The sequence below is a fragment of the Symsagittifera roscoffensis genome, chromosome 10 (genome assembly GCF_963678635.1).
Source record: "Symsagittifera roscoffensis chromosome 10, txSymRosc1.1, whole genome shotgun sequence".
Lineage (NCBI taxonomy): Eukaryota > Metazoa > Xenacoelomorpha > Acoela > Convolutidae > Symsagittifera > Symsagittifera roscoffensis.
The window spans coordinates 16,167,111-16,193,052 of NC_087071.1; the positions used below are offsets into that span (position 1 = coordinate 16,167,111).

Consider the following 25,942-nt stretch of genomic DNA (forward strand, 5'->3'; position numbering starts at 1 on the left):
GTTTCACCAAAAACTGCAGAGGGAAACACCATTCAACTCTACACATCGGCAAAAAGCTGTTCCAAACGCCGCACAACCAAAAACCAAATAACACACAGCTTGGCACTACAGTAATCAAGTCCTTTAAACATGCTAATAATCCTATCGAAAATTTGAGTGACATCAGAAATCAATTGAATTGTATGCCGGTAACTTTTTTTATTATTGGCATCAAACTAGATAGCTACGCCATCCTCGACAAATGTAGCAGCTGCTCGTACATCCTCAGCAAAACAGATGAAGCACTTCAGTGTAAGCCAAGCCAACCAGCTTAGCGTACGAAGTGCTTTTATTAAAAACTTAATATCGGACCACATAACGCTACTCAGCCTATGTTCACTCTACAGTCAGTCTACTCAGTTAAAACTCAGAGTCAACTTTCCTGATCTAGGCGACAACACAGTGCAAAATTTGTTTAGCGTAGATGCTTTCTGGAATAATGCGGAGCGCCATATCAGGAAAGTTCCTACAGGAACGTCCTACGCAGTCAAAATCTAATAGATTGGACAATAACTGTCCCACTCAGCTTCGAAATTGACTTATTTCATTGACCTGAACGATCAATAAGACGCTACTCTCACTGAAATAGTGGAAAAATTCAGGGATGTAGAAGGAGCAGGAATCTGCGAAGATAACAAAGCTACATTCTCTGATAAAAACAACGACAATTAAGATTTTTGGAAAAAAGCATTGAGCATGACGGAGATCGCTAGAAAAAAAAACTACCGTAGAAAAGTGAAGTGAAAATACCGAACAACAATCCGGTAACTTAAGCTCAAGTGCAATCACTACAAAATGGCTCAAAAAACACTCTGAAACCATGCAACTTTGAGAAGTTGCTAACTAATGGCCTGGAAAATGACTACGTCAAAACGGTTACTTTTCAGTACCCACAGCCTGAATTACTTTGTTAACACCCCGTGAGTAATCCAATTAAGCCCGGGAAGGCACGCAGAGTGGCCAACACTGCCTCAATGTACAAAGGCGTCTGTTGAACTCTTGTCCTAAAACTGGGCCCGATCTCCTGAATAACATGTTTGCCCTGCTACTATGATTCCGGGAAAAACCCGTGGCCGTATCGGCGGATATTGAAGGCATGTTTATGCGAATAGGTATCAAATATGAAGACCAAAATGCGCTTCGCTTCTTTTGGCCTACCAAAAATGGTGTCAAGCATTACCAATACACGCGACTTATCTTTCGTGCAAAATGCTCACCATTCATTGCCATCTTTGCGCTTCATCAAACAGCTGCCGATTACTGCGTAATCAAGCCCAATATTGCTTATCTGCTTCATAAAAGCTTATACATGGACGACTTTGTAAACTCGTGCAGCACGACAGAGTGAATTCGTATCTACCTAACTAAGTTCGGATCTAACACTCATGACGTCATCTACTCCATTATGGAGGCGAAAATTCTACTAATGCTACAGTGCATTGGGTCCTGGGAGACAAATGCGATACAATTGATGATACGATATTCGTGCAATTAACAACCAAGGTAACTAATACTACAACGTCTACACTGAGAACAGTCCCTCTACAGTACCAAGGGTATTCGACTCACTAGGTATTCTAGCGCCGTATGTCAAAAAAAAACTTGAAAAGTTTCTACAAGACCTGTAAGTATTTCCTGGAACGAACCTGTGTCCAGTGAATTCGTTCCGATAATTGACAAATGGGCCGAACAATGCAAACAAGCCTCCCTGTGAGGCTGCCGCGCTTAATTGTACCCCAAGTGCAACTTAGTGATATACCTCTTCATGTTTTCTGCGAAGCGTCGCAAGACGCAATGGCTACATGTATCAACTTCCGAACTCTTGGCAGCTCTGGCCTACACATTACTTTTTTGATTGGCAGAACGAAAGTAGCACCACTAAACCAAGAGAGCGTTCCGAAACTGGAATTACAAGCCACCAATTCGCTGACGATGAAATGCGAATGAAGCCCCGCTTCACTCACTTTTGACAGATAGCACAACTGTTTTGTCGAGGATTGCATCACCCGGTAAACTGATAACTTACTGTGCAAACAGAGTTGGTGAAACACTTACTTTATGCACAGCCGAACAATGCAACAAAGAGATATTTTAAAACAAAAGTAATCAGCATCTTGTCTTAAATATCTGGCGGCCACCATTCAGAAATCGAAGTCAACGCCGGAAAAAGTCAAACAAGACCCCTCTTTTCAGACAATCAGGCCCCCAGTGACAGGGAACCTCCTCAGTTCAATCAGGCCCCAGTTACAGGGAACCTCCTCAGTTGCACAGGCCCCTCCCCAGGCCCAGTGATAGGGAATTTCCTCCGTTCCCTAGGCCCAATGAGAGGGAACCTCCTGAATTCAAAGAGTTACCAGCGATAGGTAACCTCCTCAGTTCAATCAGGCCAGATCAAAAAAATTTCTAATATTACGAATTTCCTGGGTTTTCCTAATTCCCTGAGCCTCTTCTTGGAGATAACTTGAACTCATTCCAAAAATTCAATTTTTTTTTTACTCGTGCTATAACTGAAATGTTCATTCTCGTATTTGATATCCAAAATGAAGTCAGACCAGTACCAAAAAAATTGGTGTTTCTACAACAAAAACAGTGCTAGATTTTTGTACGTTTCTGTAAAATTGTGAATCATTGGGGTACCAAGGTAGCACTAACTAAAAAAAACAGGTTTCGCAATAAAAAAAATGATAGCCAACACCCGTTAGCGAAAAAATTTTAACCCAAAAACTCACGCTTTAAGATTTCAAAGGCCCCAGTAATTTCCGTAACGTTAATTCTAACCCACAACTAAAAAGGTCTCAATAAGCACATCTTAGCTAAGTTTCTCAAATATTTTAGGAAAAAATTTCACCAAATACTCTTAAACCATAATTCAAAGCGCTCATGACTACGTGACCTGTAGCTCATTTTACTTTCTTAAGCATCGGGTTAACCCGATGGATGCTTGAACTCAGCAAAAAAGTAAACTTAACTTGAAATAATACTCTTGAGAAAACTCATGAAGCTTAAATAACGGAAATACTTAGCGATCGCTACCATCCGAGCTCGTAAAATGGTAACCCACCTTGTCTACTGAACAATTAATCTTAAAACTATCTCATTCAATGGCTCCAACGAAGCCAAGCTTACAACAACAGCTTTACTAACGGAGAATCCGCTACAGTACCTTCGAGGAGCTTGAGGAAGAGGTAACGAGGCAAACAGCCACCTCAAGCGAAATCGAATACGTTAAGCTTAGTTAAGAGAAGGTAACCACTTGTTTCGCCCTTCTCGATAAACTAGCAGGCAACTTACTACGAACAACTGCATAACGGCAATTAGAAACAGGTGGTTAGAGACACTCCTAAGCATTTAATCTCTGACAGCGCTATTTCGGCGGCGCCTGTAAGCAACTACGCTCAGAACCAACTAACTTCAATAAAACCACCCTCAAACGCTACAAATAAAAGTCGAATGGCGCATAAATCCAACGTCAGCCCCTTCTTCGGCGTGTGGGAGCGACTCGTCCCAATGATAGAAAGAGCGTTCTTACTAAATCTCGGTTCTGGTCGACTATCAAGATCTATTTGCTACTATCGTAACCGAGACTGAGGCAACCCTCAACTCACGTCCGCTAACGCATAGCAGTATTGGCCTTGACTACGACCTTCCACTGACACCCCACTACTTCCTAATGGGTCATCCAATCGTCTACACTCCGGTAGCAGTTTTCTACGAAGCAACTACCATAAAACTGTCAAACAAGTCCTGGAAGCGAGCAAAACATGGACTTCACAGCTTCTCGAGGCGTTTGCTTAAAGAGTACGCTCCGACTCTCACCAGAAGGATTACACGGATGCAACCAGAGGAACCATTGGAAAACAATGACCTCGTGTGGATACTTGAAGACTTTACAACACGAGGCATCTGGCCACTGGATCGAGTTCTATAAGTTTTTACCGGCTCGGATGGCATCGCGCGCTTGTTTAAACTGAAAGGAGCCATAGGTACTTTAACGAGACCAGTGGTAAAACTTGCCCTTGTATCTCCAACAAAGGAGATTTAAGACCACTCTAATTGCACTACAAAAAAACTGGGCTCAACCCCTTCCCATTCGGTTCTAACTAAGACCTCCCTCTCCCGAGCCAGGATATTCATGACATGAATGTGTCTCACGTTAGTTCTCGCAAAACGCTGTGAAATCATTTAATAATGTCATGATTTGTTGCAAACTAATAAGTAATATTTTTGACTTATGTGAACAACAAAGAGACAATTTATGACAAGTAATGAGCAGTTTGTCTTAAATAGATTATTTGACATTTGGGACAAGTTGGAGTAACCAGAAGATCCCCATAATCGCCATATTTGAAGAGAGTGCTGGCTTGTCGCTGTGCTAGCATTGATAGCTGAAATCTGATGCGTCCCAAGCTGTACACCTTCAGTTTCATAATCATTGGAAAAAGAATATCAGTGTTACTGAGGCTCCTTTTGAACAACTTCTTCTTTAGTCTCAAATTGAAAGATCGATTCATCGGTATTGTTCTCTTCACAGTCACTTTCATCCAAAGGTTAATTGTTGAGGCATGGTTCATTCTAATCTCCATATTCGGCAATCGACTGAAAGGCATCAGAGTTTGACCGTCTTGAGGCCTTCTTTCTTGACAATCAGTTGTCCCGTTTAATAGACCATTCGCCAATCTGAGCGCTGATATCATCGTATCTGGATCTTAACTTGCAAATGTATCGAACAAAAACCACGGAAGAAACCTGATCCAATTATGGGCGCCGGGACTCTCCATCTGCCCTCAGAGAAAAACACAACATCACCCGTAGAAGAACTTAATGAGTCAAAGCTCGTTTTATGCGGTCTTATGATTCAGCAGCAGAAATATATTTTCTGAATTTTAACAGGGCTGCTAGATGATAGATGTTTCTGTACTGCCTCCGAAACATAGGAAACATCATTCAGAGCTGGTAGCTCTCTGAATCTAACGCAGTTCGAAACCAATGTCGTTCGCGTACAGCAATTGTAAGGGTGAGAGGCGTCCATGATATGACGTATAACTTTTTTAGCATACAGAATTTTTGTTCGACTTGGTCGTCTGCGATTCCATCAGTAAAATTTTCAAAATATTTTGATAATCACTTTGCTAAGCCGGTAACAAATGCCATTCGATAAAGGACTTTAGGTAGTTGTGCTAACGAGTTTAATTCCAAAATTTTTATCTTTTTCTCGACAAATCTTACTATCTAATTGTGTTGTGTGTTAGGTGCTTTTTGGAGAATAACATAGCCAACTGACAGTTGGAAAACAGCAATGAACGCAAGTAAGCAGAAAAAAAACACTGACTTTGTTGAAAAAGTCAACTTTCGAATTTCAAAGAGAAAAATAGATGCCCTTTAAGCGCTTTGGAATTCCAAAACAATTTATGATTGGCGCTTTTTAGATAACATGTACCCAAGTTGAGAAAACTGAATCAAAAGGTAAAGTTTTTATTCCGCTGGGAAAACTTAAAACTAAATTCTATATTCGAAAATAAAAGTCGATCACGTTTTTTGTGACCTTTATACTTTCGCTGTTCGCTAGTGGAGTTTGCCTTCCTTTTAACAAAGAAAATGGCCTGAACTTAAAAGAAAATATAATTCAAACAGCGAAAAAGTAAACTTGAGCCCGAACAAGTTTTACGACTTTTCCTGAAAAAAAAAAACAGCGAAGAAAAATCATTGCGACCTATATAAGAGTCTGAACTATGGTAATCGACTCTTAATAAACTATGCCGGTTTGTGAGAACCTGGTGAAAAAAACTATACCGTGAATATAAAAGTTTCCGTTCCAACTGAGGCAAATCAATGGCCATAAAATCATTAAACTTCTGACATATCTGGAGTTCAACAACAGGACCAGTAACCAAACTGCTTTTGCAACTTCAAAATTGCATCAGCGTCCTAAGCCACTATTTTAAATATCAGTCTTAAAGAAAACGCCTGTCTGAGGTACTATTTTTAAAGCAAGTTGATCATATTTTGTTACACAGAGGCGACGCTGCGCTTCGCAAACACTTGCGAGACACCAAAAATCAGCTCTATCAAGTGAAATAAAAAATAGAACATGTCGGACGCGACCTATCAAACTTGAATCTGACACACCAACTACTCAGCCACGGATGCTTAAAACCACCAAAAACTAGCCACCAATAACGCAGCTACATATGCTAATAAAATGCCAACTCAATGCAGCAAAGGTAGCATCAAATACAAAAAGACACAATTTTGCATGTAATAAATTGGGAAGTTTAGGGCCAAATTATGTTTAAATTATTCATTTGAAAAAAAATGCGACTTTCATGGAGTTGGAAAATTTCTGAAGTCGAGCTTTTTATCATTGTATGACGTTCGAAACAAATAACTTTTTTCGGTTGACTAAATGAATTAAAAATGCACCAGCTGTGTTAACTTTTTAAAAATCAAATTTGAAAGCACATGTTTGATTTAGTGCGCAATTTACCGATTGAAAAGTGCCACCAAAAGTCATCGTAACTAGGAAAAGATAAGCTTGAAACGTACTTTCTGGTAACAATTATAGGTTAGCATATCACTTTCACGTTTATTGTGCCGACCATTGACAATGGGGAGGAACTTTGTAATCGGATTTGTTTGTTTTTTTTCCACGCAAAATCAAGTACCACAATTAAGCATCGGCTTGGGTCGAATGAGATATCATATTTAGGCTCTTTCAGTCATGATTCGAATGACATTTACAAATTTCCAAAACATATTCCCTGTGTCGAGAGAAACCGGTTTAAAATTTTGGATTCTTAGCTTCGAGCGAGTGAAGCGAGCGAATGCTTATTTATGCTTAATTTAAGCCGTTTCCAATAGCTTATTTACGCTTTACATTATTTATTACTCTAGTAAAATTAGTTTTTGGTGTTTCTAACGCCATTTTGGGAATCTAAAACTTCGAAAAAAATCAGCAAAATTTTTTTTTTCATTTTTCTATGAATTATAGATCAGAAAACTACTTCGTTACTTTATCGCCTTTATCAATTATTCTGGTGAAAGGGAATCCAAATCATGAATATGGTGGTAACTGACTGACCTTTAGTATTTCGTATCTGTATGCGATGTGGTCGTGTGGCACTGGAATGTAGCAGCCACTCTCGTCGTCGTAGCCACTGTTGTTCCCACTCCCCACAGCCCCCTGTCTCTTCTTGGCATTGTGACCACAGAAGTAGACCTGCAAAAATAACAGAAACTAACTAGTCACTTTATCAAGCTAATATCTGAAAAATCATTATAAAACGAATTGGATTTTTTCCATTATAGCTGCCAAATAACAGACTTTCTGAACTGACTTTACTTATATTGGTAAACCCAAATACTTCTAGTACTTTTTCTCTTCAGTCAAGTCGTTTATTTTACTGAGTCAAATCAGCCCAAAAAAAACCACACAATCCGGTCTAACACTTCGCCAGGATTAGTAAAACAAAGCATCGAGACGCATACCCAATTGAACAAAAGAAACATTCAATCTAAGAAAGAATCGTCTAGAGATACGGATGTATTGCAAATGACAGACTTCAGAAAATAGGAAAATAATCAAAAATGATAATATTCGAATGTAGCTTAGAAGTAAAAGACATCTATGCTTGGCTTGAGCATTTAAAACTTCAATTGGTCGTTCTAACTTATAGTTTTCATTCATAATTTTATTAGTTTTCTTTCAAATGTCTTCAGTTCGGAAGTGTTTTGTTTTTCAATAGTCTGATTTAACAGATTTTATAAGCAATACAGAACTCACTTTTGGGAACTGGAATATTTCGTGGTGTTCGAAGGCACTCAACTTCTGCATGTACTGGGTCATGGCCTGTTCTGGGGTCATACCTGCAACAATACATGGGTTGCTTTTCAATCAAGATATATGATCTGAATTCTCGGAAAATGTTCCCAACTTCAATCGAAAAAACGATGACAATTTTACTGCCAGATTATTCCAATCCCAAATTTGAATAAACACAAAATTCAGACAGAATATACAACTAGTGTTTCGAGGCCGCGTAAAAAAACAGGAAAAATCATTTGTTCGTTTCCGATAAATAAAAGACTAGTATTTTCAGGCATTCCTTAGTTCAAAACATTTCACTTTCGTGCATGCTTGCGTGAACTTAATTACAGTTGGGTATCGAAGTCTAAAACACAGACGATATTCCAGGAAGTTTTTTCAACGATAGCAAATCAAAATGAAATTTCATGCATCGGCTCTTGTTACCCTGCTTACTACCACTATTAATTTACAATTTCAACTATATAACCAGGGTGGGAGTTTTAAACGTTTTTTATCCAATTATACATTAAAACATGTTTTTTACGAAAAAAAACACTCTTTATGTCTTTTATGTTTTTTTCGCGGCTACGTTTTTTTTGTTGATTGGCTGTAAAAAAATTATTTCGCGAACACTGAATTCAACAGTTAAATTGTTTGTACAAGAAAGTCATTTTCCCCGCTTTTTCGACGTCAAGTTGATTTCTCAAAGATCCGTAAGTCATCCCAAGCACTTTAGCACTATTGCGTCATTAGCCGAAAAACGGCTTTAAATGTGTATTTCGATCAAATTGTTTTAAACGTGTTTTTTTCCCGCTGTTTTAAACAGTTTTTTAACCCTGTGTTTTAAACTGTTTAAAACAAAGTCCCCCACCCTGTATATAACACTTTCGATCATCTGGTACCGCTAATATGGTATACAAAAAATTTGCACAGACACTCATTCCTTATGTTTCCTTCCATCACATTAATCACCCACCCCACCCCCCCCCCCCCCCGACAATTGTTTTTACAAGTAATGTTTGTTCACATTGTCTGATTGTTACAGAAAATTAACATTAGCACGTGGACTAGCTAGGCCATGAAAAACATATTTGGTCTTCATACCTTGTACGACCACTCGTTACACCATGAAATTGATGCTCATGTGAAGTATGGGGGGTGGAGAGAGTGACAAAAGAGATGATTCTGATATGGATAAGTAAAAAGAAGTAGAAGAGCCCATGTATTATTTACTGTACTACTCGCCTGACGAGAGTGCCCCACCCACAGGCGGCAGTCCCCTGTCCCTCAACAGTCTATTAGAAGATGAACTGCCTGCTCCAAAATTACTCTGTCGCCTGCTGTTCTCAACTGCTGTCCCTGTGGTGTCTTTTGTCCTGCTAGTATCTGTCGTCTGCTGGTTAGAATTAATTTGAGCTGAAAACCAAAAAAACTGTAACATGAAAAGCCGGTTGCTGTGCAAGCAGCACAGAAAGTTCCGACCACATTAGTTAAAAAAAACATTTGTTAATTTTTTCTGCGGTGTGAGGAGAAGAATTGGACCTGAGCATGAAACATTAGAAGAAAATTAAAAATATATTTTTTCAATTTTTTATTACTATTATTTGCTAAGGAAGCGCTGCATAAGGATTCAAATATAGCCAACCCAGTTGTAAAAGAGTCAAAGTATTCAGAAAAAAACACTGACTTGTTTTTTGAGAAAGTCTCTTTTTTCGAATTTCCATGAAAAAAATACATGGCCCTAACTGGATCAATGGGTGAAATTATTATTTCGCTGCGAAATGTGATAATTGAAATCCATTTTCGAAGTTGGACGTCGACCACGTTTTTCGTAACCTTCACACTTTCGCGGTTTGATAGTGGAGTTTGCCTTCCTTTCCACTAAGGAAAACACAGAACTTAAAAAGAAATGAAAAGAAAACAGAGAAAAAGCAAATTCGAGCCTGAACAAACTTTCAGAATTTTTTCGGAGAAAAAAGAATATCATCACGACCTATATAATATTCTGAACTACGTTCATCGACTCTTAAGAACCAGGATTTAAAGTAAGTTTCTTTACGATATTATTAAATTTGTTGTACTTTTTATACACCACAGTTTACTCCCTCGAAATTTTAAAACGGTTTTTCTCGACGCTGAGAAAGTTAACGTAGCTTTTTTAAATTTAGTTGTCGAGTCACAAGTGAAAAGGCTGTAATATATACCAATCGAGCCATTCATATTATCAGATTATTTTTGTAACTTGATTTTTACTTCGAAAAACAGTACAAAAAACTCAAAAATCCGAAGTGAAAGTTGATCCTCACTTTCGGTCGTCGGAACAAAAAAATTGCCAACAGACAGTTGAAAACGAGTCATGAACGCACGAAAAAATAAAACTGCAACTTTTCAAGTTAAAAGAAGAAAATATATGGCCTTCAAGCTCTTTGAACTTCAAAAACAATTTCTGACGCATTTTTAATAAAATTATCCCAATTTGAGAAAATTGGATCAGTAGGTATAATTTTTATTCCGCAGAGAAATCTTAAAATTAAATACTATGTTCAAAACTAGAGGTCGATCACGTTTTTTATGACCTTTACAATTTTTCTGTTCGATAAGGGCGTTTTCCTTCCCTTTAACGAAGGAATGCACTGAACGTACAGAGAAATCAAAAGTCAAACCGCACAAAATCAATATTGCGCTTAAATAATAACGTAAATTCAAAAAAAAAATATATATATATCAGTTTCACATTTTGAAGGAAATAAACGGAAATCCGTAAATCTCAAAAAATAGCAATGCTTATTTACCTGTTTGATGGTTCTAATGAAAAATATCACGTAACACTCCTTAGAAAAAAGATTCAACATCACATTTTCATAGATTATTCACGAGCAAACAACCAACTATCTCAAAAACAACATAGATTGAATTTAGTTTCCCATGTGCCATTGCAAAGAAAACGCGCATATAAATGCATTTTAGAGCTATCATTTCAGATATAAAAGTATGAGCAACTTCATTCAAACAAAGATATTGCCCAAATATTTCTGTAATATGACTAATCAAACTTCTTTTTTTCCCGCGGATGCTCAAAATTATCTAGTTTTTATTCTTTGTTTTCGGTCAACGAAAAACAAGTTAACAAGCTCAAACCTTATAAAAAACCTATAGCTATAAAACCTATAACTACAACATTTGAGAAAACACTCTAAAAACCCTGTTTGGCCACAGAACTTCAGAGCTGGTCGTACAAAACAAGTGCCGTAAATAGTATTAAATGGGCACTCTTTGTTTGCTGCTCAGTGGGTTCAATCCCTGATGGCCAATCACTTCCACTGTTCACATACACACTGATTCCAATCAACAAACAATCAACTAGAAGTTCTATTGACAAACCGAAGTTACGATTACACAAAAACCAACAAGAAATTCGGATAACTGGTAACAATAGCTATTAAAAACTTTGAAACTAACATGCATCTTTTGCAATGGGTGGAAGCACTGTCGTACTACTATTGTTATTATTCTCGTCTTTCTTGTTTGTTTGATTCAAGTTTCGTCTGCTGTGACTGGTGGATAGGTTGCTCTTCACTTCCGACACTGAGCCCCTGCCCCCTCCCCCCTGCTGGGAATTGGAGGAGACACCACCACCACCCACCGGCATTGAGGCTATCAGGCCTGTGTTGGCCTTCACCTGAAGAAAGACAATGCTATCAAGTGATCAAATTAATATGTATGAACGCACATCTGTAGTTATTGGAGCATTTAAAGACTTTATAAGAACATTTTAAGACAAAAAAATCATCAAAACCTATATAGTATAGTCTTCACTACGTTCATTACTTTCAATAAAAGCAAAACAAATTGCGCGAACAAAAGTAGTTTAAAACGTGAAAAACAACAGTAGAAATATAAAATTATACCACCTAAAAACATTTCAAAATAGCAAGAGAAAAATTCAAAAAAAAATCGAACTAGAAAACGAGGGAATTTCAGAAAAACCTCACTTGATCGTATATTAAAATCTTTAAAAATCTTATATTATAAAATCTTATATTATGATCTTATAAAAATCTTCTATTACAAAAAGAGGGGAGAAAAGTCGTTAATTGGGAAGACGTGTACTGGAAGTGCCCTGGACATATTTACCTGGACAGCCGCCGTCTTGTCCTGACCCTTTCCTGTCGCTCCTGCACTTCTCAGAGGTCCCAACTGTCCCTGTGCTAATCTGGAATTACTTCCCACGTCGCCCAACGGGCCAGGTGAGTCCGGTCTCTGGATGATGAACCCCTAATTATTACGAAAACATTTAGAAAAAATGAAACAGGTTTTCAGGTACTCGTATTTCTTTAATATGACTTCTTTAGTGCTTCTTTATTATACTTCTTCAATATATGCTGAAAAATATCTCGATTATTAAACAAATTATTGTCATCGATACACTTCTTTGTGAACTAAATATGAGGGCAGCTACATTTTGGGGACAGTTTAATAATTAACGTCTGATTTTACATGTTCATGTAACACATTTGGCTGACATTAGCTGTTTAAGTCATCACTGAATAACAGAAGTTCTAAAAATAATGCAATCCAGCCCAAATACATTGTGCCTACCTGAAACCCTGGGGAATTTTGGAATCCCTGCTGAGCAAGTGAGTCTTGCGAGTTCAAATTAGTTCTGCTGTTTAAACTCTGTCCAATTGAGTTGTACTTCTGCACACTGATACTACTATTATTGTAGTTTTTATTGTTGTGGCTGATGTTCGCTTGTAATTTATGGCGACTCACTGCTGGAGAGGAGCTACTATGTAGGTTAGGGTTCGAAGCTGAAACAAATCAGAATTTTTTTTATAACTTTCCACCATTTGAAATTTTAGTTGAAAAAATAGCCTGTGCGTCATAATTTGTCTCGTCTCGATAGCTAATTTCTCCTAAAAATACAAAATCCGCTAAAAAAGTATCGGAAGGGCAGGAAGATATTAGACCGAATTGACATGATTTATTTTTCAATTATCCTCAACGACCAATCGGTTATTTTCGATAGAAAAGTTTTATTGCGAATTGCAAAGGATATTAATAGGCAACCAAACTTGAGACAATTAGAGTTTTCTCAATTATCGGAAAAGTCTAGATCGAAAACAAACTGAAAATGTTGGTGCTTTATTACAAGTACAAACCAGCTACCATATGAGCAGTTACATAATATTTTTGCGAAATTTATTTAAGAATTACTAAAAGCATGCAAACTTCAATGTAAATGGCGTACATTTCCTTTACTATTTTAAACTTCGGCTGGTCTAAAATACTATCAATAGAACTAAGCTTTCGACCAGAATTATACATTACAACTCTTAAATACCTTTCCTGTTAATTGCAGAGAATACTAAAGCCCAAGCCAAATCGTTACAGCAAGCTAATTCTTAACAGACAAATCTGTTCTATCATAAAATCGAGATTGAAAACGATAAAATGGTATCAATCGAAATAAAAATTTGCACCTGAATTGTAAATGGCTACTCTGGAAGAAGCGTTAGTCTGGGCTGTGTCTGGTTTGGCCCCTGGAAACACTACTGGAAGCGCCTCTCTCGAATGTAGTCTGCTGGAGTTTACAACGGATGGAATCTGGCTGAGACTGGAATTGAGTTTTTTGGCCGCCTGCTGATTTTGATGATGTAGAATTGTGAACTTGACTTCTAAAAAAAATTCAAAAATTTTCCAAATGCGTTAATAACTACGCTTTGAATGTCCAAACTACTAGTGGATTAAAACTTGAATCGAAGAAAAACAAAGTGTGAAAGTTTTGTAGCCGGATGAAATTAAGTTTCTTTAAGCTTATTTTTCCGCGCAAATTCAGAAGTCCAAAAATCGATCAACAAATCAGGTAGTTGACATTTCCGAGAATCATAGCTTTTGTTTGTAAAAAATAATACGTAGCCGCTCAAATAGAAGAGATTCGACCAACCTGTAGTTTCTATTGAACCCAAAACCCAGGTTGGAAGGGTAGTTCTCGATAAAAGTCACCAAGTTTCTTACAACTGTCAAAAATCAAAATTTTGACTCTTCCGAGGGCCATAAATTTTTGTGCTAAAAAATTGGGCGATGACGCGTATACAAAGGAGCTTCCAACAACCTGTTCGGTGGATTGAAACCACAATCTCAAATATTGGAGTGTATTTTCTCCTCTGACTATTCAGAGGGCCTTACTTTTAAGTGAGGAAAAAATTGGGCGTAGCCACTTAAAGAGGGGAGTTTTTCAAATCCATTCTATTCCTTGAAACCAAAAACTCAGATTCCGTAGGTAAGTTTTCGAGAGAACTTGCCTACTTACCGGTCAAATATTCCTCCCACAGACTTTTTCGAAGGTTGCATAGAAGCATTGGTCAAATATTCGACCCACAGACTTTTTCGAAGGCCTTATAGAGATGTATAGAAGCAAACAAGAAAATCGGCGCTCTTTCTATGGATAGCTTTTTTTTGAAACTCGGTTAAAGGGTTTTTGAGAAAAACTAAATTTTTTGCCAAAAAAATAACTTTCCGAAGCGTCTCAAAAAGAAAATAAAAAACCCAATCCCATACACTTTCATAACACCTGTTCTAATCAAACTGGAATTCTGATCAAACATTCCAAGCAATACAATTGAAACTCAAATTAGCAACAGAACAAATTTTACGAAGCGGAAACAAGGCCGACAATATTTGAGCAGACACCAGTTGAGCCAAAAACAAAAACTGGTTTTGTAAAAAAAAATTCGAAGGTTTTAACTCCCCCTGAAATTAGGCTGTAGTAACTAGTACCCAGCAAAAAATACATTTGAATTTTGATGATACTAAGTATGTCAGCTGTATAGTCACTCAAATGATTTAGTTAAACTAGTTGTTAACGTGAAAAAAGTCTCCTTTACGATTTGATAACGCTTGCTAACCGCAAGCGTAATCAAAGAGCGAAGTAAATTATCAAAAACTATCACAAGAATAAACACAGAGGCAAAGCTGCGCTTCGCAAACACTAGCGAGAACACGACAAGTAGCTCTAGATGAAAAAAGTAAAAATAAGCCTCGAATTAGTGAGAATTCGGCGACGTCTCGGACTCGAACCAACGACCTACTCCGACCTAGAAAAATTTAGTCTCACGCACTAACCACTCAGCCACGGACGCTTAGTTCATCACAAACACTAGCCATAAATAAAGCCGAGAACAGATGCTATGAAATTTCCAATGATATAGATCGTGATTATAGCAAAAAGGCACAGAAGTGAACGGGTTAAAAAAGTTAAGTTAGAAGAAAAGAAGCTTGCTACTAAAACACTAGCTGCTCGCTAGCGTAAACAAGAAACAATATCTAACGGTTTTGAGTTTAAAATGTTTTACGAAGTTGAAACCATTAGTAAAAAAAAATTGTGTTTCAAAACATCGCTTTCGCTATAGATGACGCTCTTAAAACTGACTAGCGTTTAACGCACCTCCGGTACTCAAAATAAACCGCATATATTGAAAAAAAGATCTGCATTCTTTGAGTGTACTCTGACAGCACCCAATTACAAGGTTCGTAATTACAAAGTTCGTATTTTGCAAAGTTCTTTATTCAAGTTTTTCATACAAAGTTTGAAGAACAATAATATTTTGTGAAGTTTTTTTAAGTTCTTCGAAAAATTTAAAGTGAACTAAGAAACGTCACATCTTGGAAAAGGCAATTGAGCCGTCGCATTTGGACGTAAAAATTGCAAATTTTGAGAGTACTCTTATAGTACCCAACTACAACGTTGGGAAATTCAAACTTTGAGAAACTTCACCTTAAGTTTTCTAAAAAAAGGGATTTTTTGAGAACCAGAAAAAATTTCACATCTCGAAAACTACCAAGATTTCAGTAGTCTTATTTGATGGCAATAATCGCAATCTTTGAAAGTACTCTAACAGCACACAACTACAGGTTGGGGAATTTCACTTTGGTGAATTATTTTTAGTAATTTGAGTTTTCTGAAAATTTCTAAAAAAAAATCTCAAAAATCGTCTTAACTCTTAAAACTACTGTGCATTCTTATTTGGAGGCCGAATTTGCAACCCCTGGGATTACTGACTGCCCCCAACTACACGTTAGGAATTTCATACTTTGAAAAAAATATATATTTTAATTTTCATGAAAATTTTTTGAAAAATTCACAAAAAACGTCATATCTGGAAAACTTTAAGGGTTTGAGCAGCCATAGTTGGAGGCAAAATTTGCAACCCCTGAGAGTACCCTGACAAAGCCTCACTACATAGATAGTATTTTCAAGTTTTGTGAATTTTTTTATATCTAAGTTCTCTGAAAAAATTTGAGAGAATCCTAAAAACCGTCATATCTCGAAAACTACAAATAAATGAGGAGCCATATTCAGTGGCAAGATTCGCAACTCGCTGAGAGTACCCTCACAGATTCCAATAACAGGATTGAGATCTTCGACGTTTTTGAATTTTTTAACATCTAAGTTTTTTTGAAAATTTCGGAGAAAATGATAAAAAACGTCGTATCTCGAAAACTACAAAGATTAGACCAGTCATATTTGGAGGCAAAATTCGCAACTCCTGAGAGTACTATGACAGAGCCTCGCCACAGCGATGCGAATATGAAGTTTTGTGAAATTTTTTATATCTAACTTTTCTGAAAAATTTTGAAAAAATCCTAAAAAACGTCATATCTCGAAAACTACATAGATTTGAGCAGCCATAATTAGAGGCAAGATTCACAACCTCTAAGAGTATTCTCACAGTATCCCACAACAGGAATGAGATCTTCAACGTTTTGGAATTTGTTAAAGTCTTAGTTTTTGAAATCATAAAAAAACGTCATATCTCGAAAACTACAACGATTTGAGAAGTGAGATTTGGAGGCAAGATTGCCAACCCCTGAGAATCCAGTATGCCACAACAGGAATGAGATACAGGGTGAGAATTTCAAAAAATGAGAAATTTTTCTTAATTAAATTTTCTAGAAATTTTTGAGAAATCTTGAAAACTGCCTATCTCGTAAACTAAAAGCATTTGGTTATTCATATATGGAGGCCAGAATCGCAAAACCTGGGAAAACTCTGTCAATATCCTACTACTGGGTTGCTGATTTTAAACTTGATGAAATGAATACTGAATTTAAACTGGAAATGCGTAAAAAAACTTAGCCATTGCAATATACGATATAGCTTAAGCGTGAAAAAATTCTTTTGTTAAACATGCAAAAAAAATACATTGAAAAAGCTTAAACATGGCGAGATAGTGAAGCCCGTATATAAATATATAATAGATAGATGAAAGCAAAAAAATTATGAGACGGGTAGATAGACAGTCTTAATTTGGCCTCGCAAAACAATTACTGAAAATTGATGACCTTGCGGAAAACTAATTGAAAAATTTTCTTAAGCATTGCAATATATGATATAGCTGAAACATGAACAAACTCTTTCGTTAAACATACAAAATTATCATGCTTAAACATGGGAGAAAGTTGTCACTCGCATTTAAATATAGTATAGAAGGAACAGACCATTGTTGGTAACAATTTGCACCACACAACATGATATAGTAATTAGTTTAACTCAGATTACAACAGAGACGCCTTAAAGCAGATGGCGATATTTTCTAGGTTTTGGGGTTTTCAAGCATTATTGTTGCACCCGCAAGTGGAACAAAAACAGGCTTTGACATCCAACCTTGGGTTAAACTTTGTACAGGACTAGAAACACAAAACACTTCATATCTCAAAAACAACCAATATTTGAGATATCATAAGTAGACAAGATTCAAAAACCCTTAGAGTATTCTGACAGCCCCCAACTGTAGGGTTGAGAATTTCAAACCTTGTGAAATCTTTTAAATTAAAGTTTCTAGAAACTTTTGAAAAATCTCGAAAAGTCGTCGTATCTCGTAAACTAAAAAGATTCGGTTATTCATAATTGGAGGCAAAATGCACTAACTGGAGAAAACTGACAGCATCCCACTATTGGGTTGCTAATTGGAAAATAAGTGAAATAAACACTAAATTCAAACTGGAAAATTGAAAAGTCTTCACCAATGCAATAAACGATATAGCTTAAACGTGAAAAATTTCTTTTCTTAAAGATGAAAAAAACGTTGAAAAAACTTAAACATGGCGAGATCGTGAAACCCACATTTGTATACATATAATAGATAATATATATCATCACTCGACCCATTGCAATGATTTTTTTGGTACCAGATTTTGCGTTGAAAAAAAAATAAAATAAGAAAATACTAAAACACTCGAAGACAAAGTTCCTCCCCACCCCCACGTTCAGTGGTCGAAACAATAAAACCGAAAATCAAGACTCACAAACTCGCAGTTTCATCGAAAAAATTAGGAAGAGCATGCTAACCATTAAGTTCACCAGCATGCTAACACTTGAAAATCGAAGTAACCTGATTATGTTTTGGGGTGGCGGAGGTGCAGCTGTTCTCTCTATCGTCTGATGCAAACTGTTGTTGCTGCTCCTATTGCTGTTGCTGTAATGCGTCTGATTACGTAATGAGGCTGCAAGGGTAGATGATGGGGCTACTACTGATGGTTGAGTCTCCACTGACACTGGGAATTGATAGGATGGCGATATATCAGAAAAGGTTGTACAAATTTTTAAATAGTATTTTACGAAAATAACGTATTTAAAATTGCAAGTTACTCTTTTCACAAGCTTAAAGGTCAAATAAACATTTTTGAACTTGATCCCAAAACTTTAACTTTTGTGTAATATCGTGATTATTTTGATCTTCAACATATGATACGGAAAGGCTGTGCGTATTAGACTTCATTTAAAGCAATAAGGTATAATTTTACAGCAAAAACTGTAGTAATTCTGGTTTGCCTGACATGACTTAGATTTCCCATTCATTCAGACTTTGAAAATCATTGAAGGCAGTTACACAACCCCTTTTAGTCAAAATTTAGTACTAATATTTTTATTCATTATTTATATAAATAATTGTTCTGATATTTCACCGAAATGATGTGGTTGCAATGGAGCCCGTTGAGCAATGGCATCTACCGACATTTGCTATCTAGAGTCATCATAACCAACGCATAATAACCAGATTAGTTATAAATTGGCTACTCTTGCAAAGTAAATAATTCGAAAATAGATAGGAGAGCTGAATAACAGAAGATTATTGAAAATAGTTTGGATTTCAATATAAAAACCCCTGTACTATTATTGAACCTTTTGGCCAGGAAAAAAATTAACAATTTATCAAGATTTTGTTCGAAATACTGTCCTTTATTGCAAAATCCATTGGCGTCAAAATAAACACCGATAAAAATATCTTCAGAGAAACAGAAACTAAAACACTCAATACACAAATCAAATCAAACGCTCCAACTCATCTGCAATAAGACTTAATAATTAATTATGTCTTTACATAGGAAATAAACCAGTGATTTCACTGTGCGGCGAAGAAGCTTTTCCATTAGAAATCCGCTCCTGTTTTGAAAACGAACAAATCACAATAGTTCTCAAACGCATGTTACTTCTCTATTTCGGATGTTTCTAAAAAGCGGTTTTGAAACCAGCTGATTACAAGACGGATTTTGGTTTATGTTTCATTTTCACATCTACGCAAAAATTAAAATCAGAGAAAAGATTCAACTTGTTTGATAAAAAAGGAATAAAGCAAAAAATCCAAACTTAAGGACATAAACATCCTAATTCTGTAAAGTCCATAAGCATACAATAAAAGGACTACGGTAATGAGAGCAAAAAATTAATGACTTCTTTTGAAAGCAAAAACTAGACCAATTTCATGAACATAAAGACGTCGGAGAAAATGAAAAATTTGAAATAAGAAGGGGAAAAGGAGATGAGCCAAAATTAAGAAATGAATTTGAAATTTTGTTTCCAACTTTTTCATAATTTCGCAAAATTTCGGTTGTCAGTTTTTTTTCAGTAGAGTACAATTGAAGTAGGTGAAAATTTGCGAGAAAACTAAATAAAAATCCTAAATTGAAAAAAAATAGCCAACAGACAAGTGGAAAAGATTCAATGAACGCAATCAAAACAAAAATTATGACTTACTTAAAAAAAATTTGACTTTTTAAGAAAAAAAAAAGATTCCGATACTGATTTAAGATTCTTCATCGTCAGTTTTTAGTTCAAAACTAAAAATGAGCATTCAATGTTGCGAATATCTAAAACTTGTCATATTTTATCGCAACAAAAAAGGTAGAGTGACTTTTTTTTCAATTTACTCTCTGAAGGCAAATAAGCGGGTTGAAACGTCAGATAGCAATTCTCGCTGCAACTATACCTTTCTGGTGATTTCCAAAAATCAACAAAAGCAGCAGTCGAAGGAAAATTGCTACAGAAGATTGATTAAAAAAAATCAATGGCTAACTTAAATCCTAAATATGAGCAAAATTGCCTAACACCCGGAAGCCCTCGTTCATTTGGTCAAGAACATAACTGCATCTCAACCACTAGACAACCAAGGGCTTTTTCCTTTCCCTCCACTTTTTAAAATCATAATTGAGTATTCATTCTAATAAGCATCAACCTTGCAACTTATTTTCCAACAGGTGTTGTAAAAAAAACGTTAGTGATCGGAAAATGCACGTTTTCCTGCATGGAATGGAAAAATACTTTAAGAAAGTGCAAAATGAACATTATACAAGATGAAACTGACACTTTCAATTCTCAAATGCAGATAAATGATGTTTTAAAAGTGCAGCTGTAGTGAAACTAAATTCAACTGATAAGGAAGACCGATAGCGGTGTAAAAAAAGGAAACATCAACCCCAAATCAAAAGCGAGCCTGGTTTCATGGGGAACATCTATCATACAGCAAAACTTTTAATTTTCTTACTGTTGAACAAATGAGTAAACACCTGTTGCAGTTTGCCAAAAAAGAGTTATAAATATCTTTCCAAAAACGATCGTCGGTTGAAACAACTAATTTAGAGAGTTTTGAGCTCAAGCAAATTTGGCTTATTCTTTAAAAATTGGCTGAGTTGACAAATCCTGAGATATATACGAGTCTTTTTAGAAATAGAGAAAAGAAATCATGACCATGCTGCAAGAGCAACAGGTTGGAAGGGAAACGTGTAGGGAAATGAGTGAATGCTTTCTATATGCTGTATCCAACCGCACGAGAGAAATTTTGATTTCTAAAATTTCATGATCAATTCAAGAAAGAACTCGGATATTTTCTGGAGAATGGAAAATTCTTCAAACTTCTCACGGATCCAAAAACTAGAGCATGTACAAACAATGTTTAGTAGCATAATCAAGAAACAGAAAACGGTGGGCACCCACTGTTCAATGCTAGACAGCTATCCATGTGAATTTATGTAGAGACAAAGAAACAACAAAGAACACTTATTTGATTGTATTCTGTCTAATAATGTTACTTATAACCTTCTAACGTTATTGATAACCTTAAAAATATAGCATTTTTAAAATATGGACGAACAAAAAAATCCCAACTGAAAAAAATTGATGGATATTTTGCAAAGACATTGATTCATAAATTTGATACTTTTTTGGCTCATTTTCACTTTCCTTCAGATTGAAACTTTCATTATGAAACTTATTTTTACACTGTCAAAAAATGAGCGAAACTTTCATCGCAAGCCAGACTATTGTTATCCATTTGTTTTTTACACTTCTAATAACACTTTCGAGCATTAAGCCATACGAAATAGCAAGGATTTAATAACATAATATTATAATTTTGGGGAAAGGGCACTTTTTCGACCCATCCCTTTTTGAAATTCAAGTTTGAAAGCTTTTTAACGTTGTTATAATGCAATGAAAAAAATGCATGATGAACGAACAACTATCCTGAACAGATGTTTTTCATACTTCATTCAAATCGTAACGTACAATCACATAAAACAAATAGAAATTTAAAAAAATTAAATGCGGAGGGAAGTAGGAAAGAGCCGGTGAAAATGCCTGAGCTAAGTTCAATAACATCACTTTCATGAAAACTTCTATATGAGCAATTTTTTACTCTTTACATAGTAATTTTTTGAGGGCTGGAAAAGTAGAAAAGAGCCGAGGCTTATGAATATTTGAAACAAGAGTAGTTGGCAGAAAAATGCCAGCTATGATTAATGAAAAAATCAACGACTGTTTGGAATTCTCAAAATGAGCAACATTGCGAAGACACCAGCCACCCCTAGTTCAATTGTTCGAGGACATAATTGCTTCAAACACTAGACAACCGAAGGTTTTAATTTTATTATCCCTCCACCCTCATAATTTCACAACTGAAATATCATTCTTCCAATTAGCATCAATCTTGTAAGGTACTTTCATCGGATGTCTAAGAAATCGAAAATGCCCGGAATTTGCATTTTTTCCTGCGTGAAAAAAAATTTGAAAAACGTGCAAAATGAACAATATTATACAAGATAAAACTGACGCTATCAAATTGAAAAACGATTGTCAAATGCAGATAGATGATGTATTAAATATGCATCTGTAATGAAATTAGATTCAACTGAGAAGGAAGACCGAGAGCGTCGTATTACAAAAAAGGGGGACGTCAACCTCAACTGAAAAACATAAGCTGGTTTCATGGGACACATCTATCATACAGCAAATTCACGTTACTTTTCTTTTTGTTGGTCAATTAGTACACTCCTGTTACAGTTTCTAGAAAAACCATGGTCGATTGCAACAACAATTTATTAGAGGTAAGTGCTCAAGCATGGTTTGCTAATCCTTAAATAATTAGCGGAGCTGACATAACTTGAGATAGACTAGTTTTTTTAGACAAAGAAAATTCGTGGCCATGGAGGAAAAACAAGGAATTCCATGACCATGGAGGAATTCGTGGCCATGGAGGAATTCGAAACACAAGAAAATTGTGGCCATGATGACAAAGAGCAAAAGGTTTTGGGGTAATTTGTAGGGAATTTGAATAGTTCCTAATGCTGTGTCTAGCCGCACGAAAAAAAATTTCATTCCGATAATTTAATCAGTTCAAAAAGGAACTCAGTATTTTCTAATTAATAGAAAACTTTCCCAAAAAGCAAGCAAAAATCTGAAAAGCAAATCAGTAATCTGACGGTTCATCATAGACAAAAGTAGAGGGATCCAAGAACTAAAGCAAGTACAAACAAGGTTGAATGCATGTGGAATGTCATGAAACAGAAAAAGGTGGTGCACTCACCGTTCAAGGCTACAAAGCTATCTATGTGAACTTATGTGGAGACAAGAGAGTACAAAAAGAATTATCTGGATGTATTCAGTCTCATATTGTTACTTAAAACCCTCTATCGTAAATTGGTAACTTTCAAAGCATTTTAAAAAGGCGCAAGTAAGAAAAATCAGTCCAACTGAGAAAAAAACAGCTGGATATTTTCCGTAGAAAGGATTCAGATCTTTGACACATTTTAGGACTCTCTCACTTTCAGATTGTAACTTTCATTATGAGAACTAATTGACAGTTTTTCGTTAACAAATGAAATTTTTTAAAGGAAAGCCAGACTATTCTAAACCCATTTTTTCTTACTTTTGTAATAATACTTTCGCGCAACTAGCCATAACAAATAGCAGATTTCATTTAATAATATTTTAAATTTGGGGAAATGACTTTTTTCTACCTCGCCGTGATTTGAAATTCAAGTTTGAAGGAATTTTTACGTTTCCATACTGCAATGAAAAAATGCATGGTGAACAAACTAACTATTCTGAAAATATTTCCATACATTACATCGTAACGCATAATCACGCATAACGTTTTCATACATAACATCATAGCGTATAACCACTTATAACAACTTTCAACACAAAATTTCAAATGTGAGGAAGTAGAGAAGAGCCGGTGAAACTGCCTGATCTATTTTTGGCTCTTGTCCAATCCCCATCTTTCAAATTCAACTTTGAAAAGTCTATTTAACGTTGTCATAATCCAATGAAATTTGGCGTGGTGAACAAATCGACAATTCTGAATAGAATCGTTCTTTATACTTTACAGCGTAACATCACGCGTTTAGCCGTAATAACACGTAAAACAAACATAAAACTCGGTATTTTGAAAGGGGGAACTGGAAAAGAGCCCTATTTTTTTACAACAAGGTTTGTTTCACAGTTTTATACTCTTTACTTAGTAACTTTCGAGAGCCGATGCCTTTGAAAATATTTGAAACAAGAGCATTTTGCGCGATCCTGGGCTCTTTTCCACTTTTCCCCACATTTGAATTTCAGTTTCGGAAAACTAACTTTAATTTGTCATAATGTAATGAAAATATGCACGTTGAACAACACCAACTATTATTAACCGTTTTCTTGGCTCTTTTCCAGTTCCCCCTTTCAAAATACCGGGTTTTATGTTTGTTTTACGTGTTATTACGGCTAAATGCGTGATGTTACGCTGTAAAGTATGAAGAACGATTCTGTTCAGAATTGTCGATTTGTTTACCACGCCAAATTTCATTACATTATGACAACGTTAAATAGACTTTTCAAAATTGAATTTGAAAGGGAGGAACTGAAAAAGAGCCGTTTTCTTCTTCATAACATAGATCGTAACATTACGCATTCAGCCATAATACCAACCAAGACAACTAACAAAATTGAAAGTTTGATGTGGGGGGAAGTGGAAAAGTGTCTGGCCAAATAGGAAAAACGGCTCTTTTCCAGTTTCCCCCCTCCTTTCAAATTCAATTTTGAAAAGTCTATTTAACGTTGTCAGAATGCAATGAAATTTGTCGTGGTGAACAAATCGACAATTCTGAACAGATTTGTTCTTCATACTTTACAGCGTAACTTCACGCATTTAGCCATAATAACACGTAAAACAAATATAAAACTCGGTATTTTGAAAGGGGGGGAACTGGAAAAGAGCCGGAAAAACTGTACGCTCATCACGAGGTAGCAACCTAATCACTAGGTACCAACAGTACTCCGGTGCGCTGGAACGGAAGAAGAATCGATACCTATTTTATTCATTCTTCTGCTAGACTAGAGTACAAAATTAAGCGCAAAATCAGATTGTTACTCTCTAAAATGCTGTTTCCAATGTCCATTTTGGACAACATTTACTCCGAGTTTCAGCGAAATCTTTTTCGGCTCTTCTCCAGTCCCCCCCCCCACCTTTCAAATTCAATTTTGAAAAATTTATTCAACGTTGCCATAATGCAATAAAATTTGGCGGGGTGAACAAATCGACAACTGTGAACAGATTTTTTCTTCATACTTTACAGCGTAACATCACGCAGTTGGCCGTATTAACACGTAAAACACAAAACTAGTATTTTGAAAGGGGGGAAACTGGAAAAGAGCCCTTTTTTCATAAACCAAAAAAAAATACCCTCTATTAAACTAACAAAATTTGTTATCAAAGTAATCCGGGTTTGAAAATGCATGCTTTCCTCATCTGCAGGTATTTTAGAGAGTGAAAACCAGATTTTACGGTTAATTTTGTCCACTAGTGTATATCTTCTCGCGCCGTTTGTCGCACAACCAAAAACTATAGTTTAATCTTTTTCCTTACCCCTTTTCCCTACACTTCAATTTTCAAAAACTGCTTCAACGTTGTCGGAATTGAACGAACCTTGTGGTGAACATAACAACAATTTAGGCTCTTTTCAAGTTTCCCACCACCCCCCCCCCCCCCCGCTCGTAAAATTACAAAATTAAGCTGTTCAAAAAATGTTCACACGGCATTTTGAATGGAAAAAGTTTCTTCATTTGTTCACGGTAACACGTTTTAATGCTGTTTATAACATGAAAAGTCATTTCAAAAAGACTTTCATAATTGAATTTCAGAAAAAATCAGGGGGAAGAACTGGAATAGAGCCACACTTTGGAAACGATTTAGTCTTTATACCTTACATCAAAACTTCCTGCGTTTGGCTGTAATAACAAGTAAAACAACTATAAAATAGAAAACTTGAGAGGGGGCAAGCTACGAAATTCGGTGCTAGCGAAAATCAGAAGCGGACTAGGAAAAGAGTAAAAATTAAGTTCACGGCAAAAGGAAAGCCATTTTGACTACTCAACTCAACTGACCTTTTGGCATAGTCTTTGTTTCATTTTCACCATTCCCGTTTCTTCTTCATTTATGACAGCAATAATAACACAACACTGGACAACTGACTACTAACGAACAGAAACAACTAGCGGTT

General features: G+C 36.1%; 1 protein-coding gene across 1 annotated transcript in view; it reads right to left on the bottom strand.

The window, feature by feature from the left end:
* LOC134855159 (dual specificity tyrosine-phosphorylation-regulated kinase 2-like) overlaps window positions 1-25,942 on the bottom strand; it is a 61,117-nt gene extending 35,175 nt beyond the window's left edge. Inside the window, exons 1-10 of the mRNA XM_063871573.1 lie at window positions 25,827-25,942; window positions 18,812-18,870; window positions 18,238-18,400; window positions 13,327-13,521; window positions 12,443-12,654; window positions 11,978-12,118; window positions 11,303-11,522; window positions 9,089-9,259; window positions 7,820-7,902; window positions 7,118-7,255 (exon numbers count right to left, since the gene is read on the bottom strand). Of these exons, the coding sequence (XP_063727643.1) occupies window positions 7,118-7,255; window positions 7,820-7,902; window positions 9,089-9,259; window positions 11,303-11,492 (582 nt within the window). The 5' untranslated portion in view covers window positions 11,493-11,522; window positions 11,978-12,118; window positions 12,443-12,654; ... (2 more) ...; window positions 18,812-18,870; window positions 25,827-25,942. The remainder of the gene's footprint in view (window positions 1-7,117; window positions 7,256-7,819; window positions 7,903-9,088; window positions 9,260-11,302; window positions 11,523-11,977; window positions 12,119-12,442; window positions 12,655-13,326; window positions 13,522-18,237; window positions 18,401-18,811; window positions 18,871-25,826) is intronic.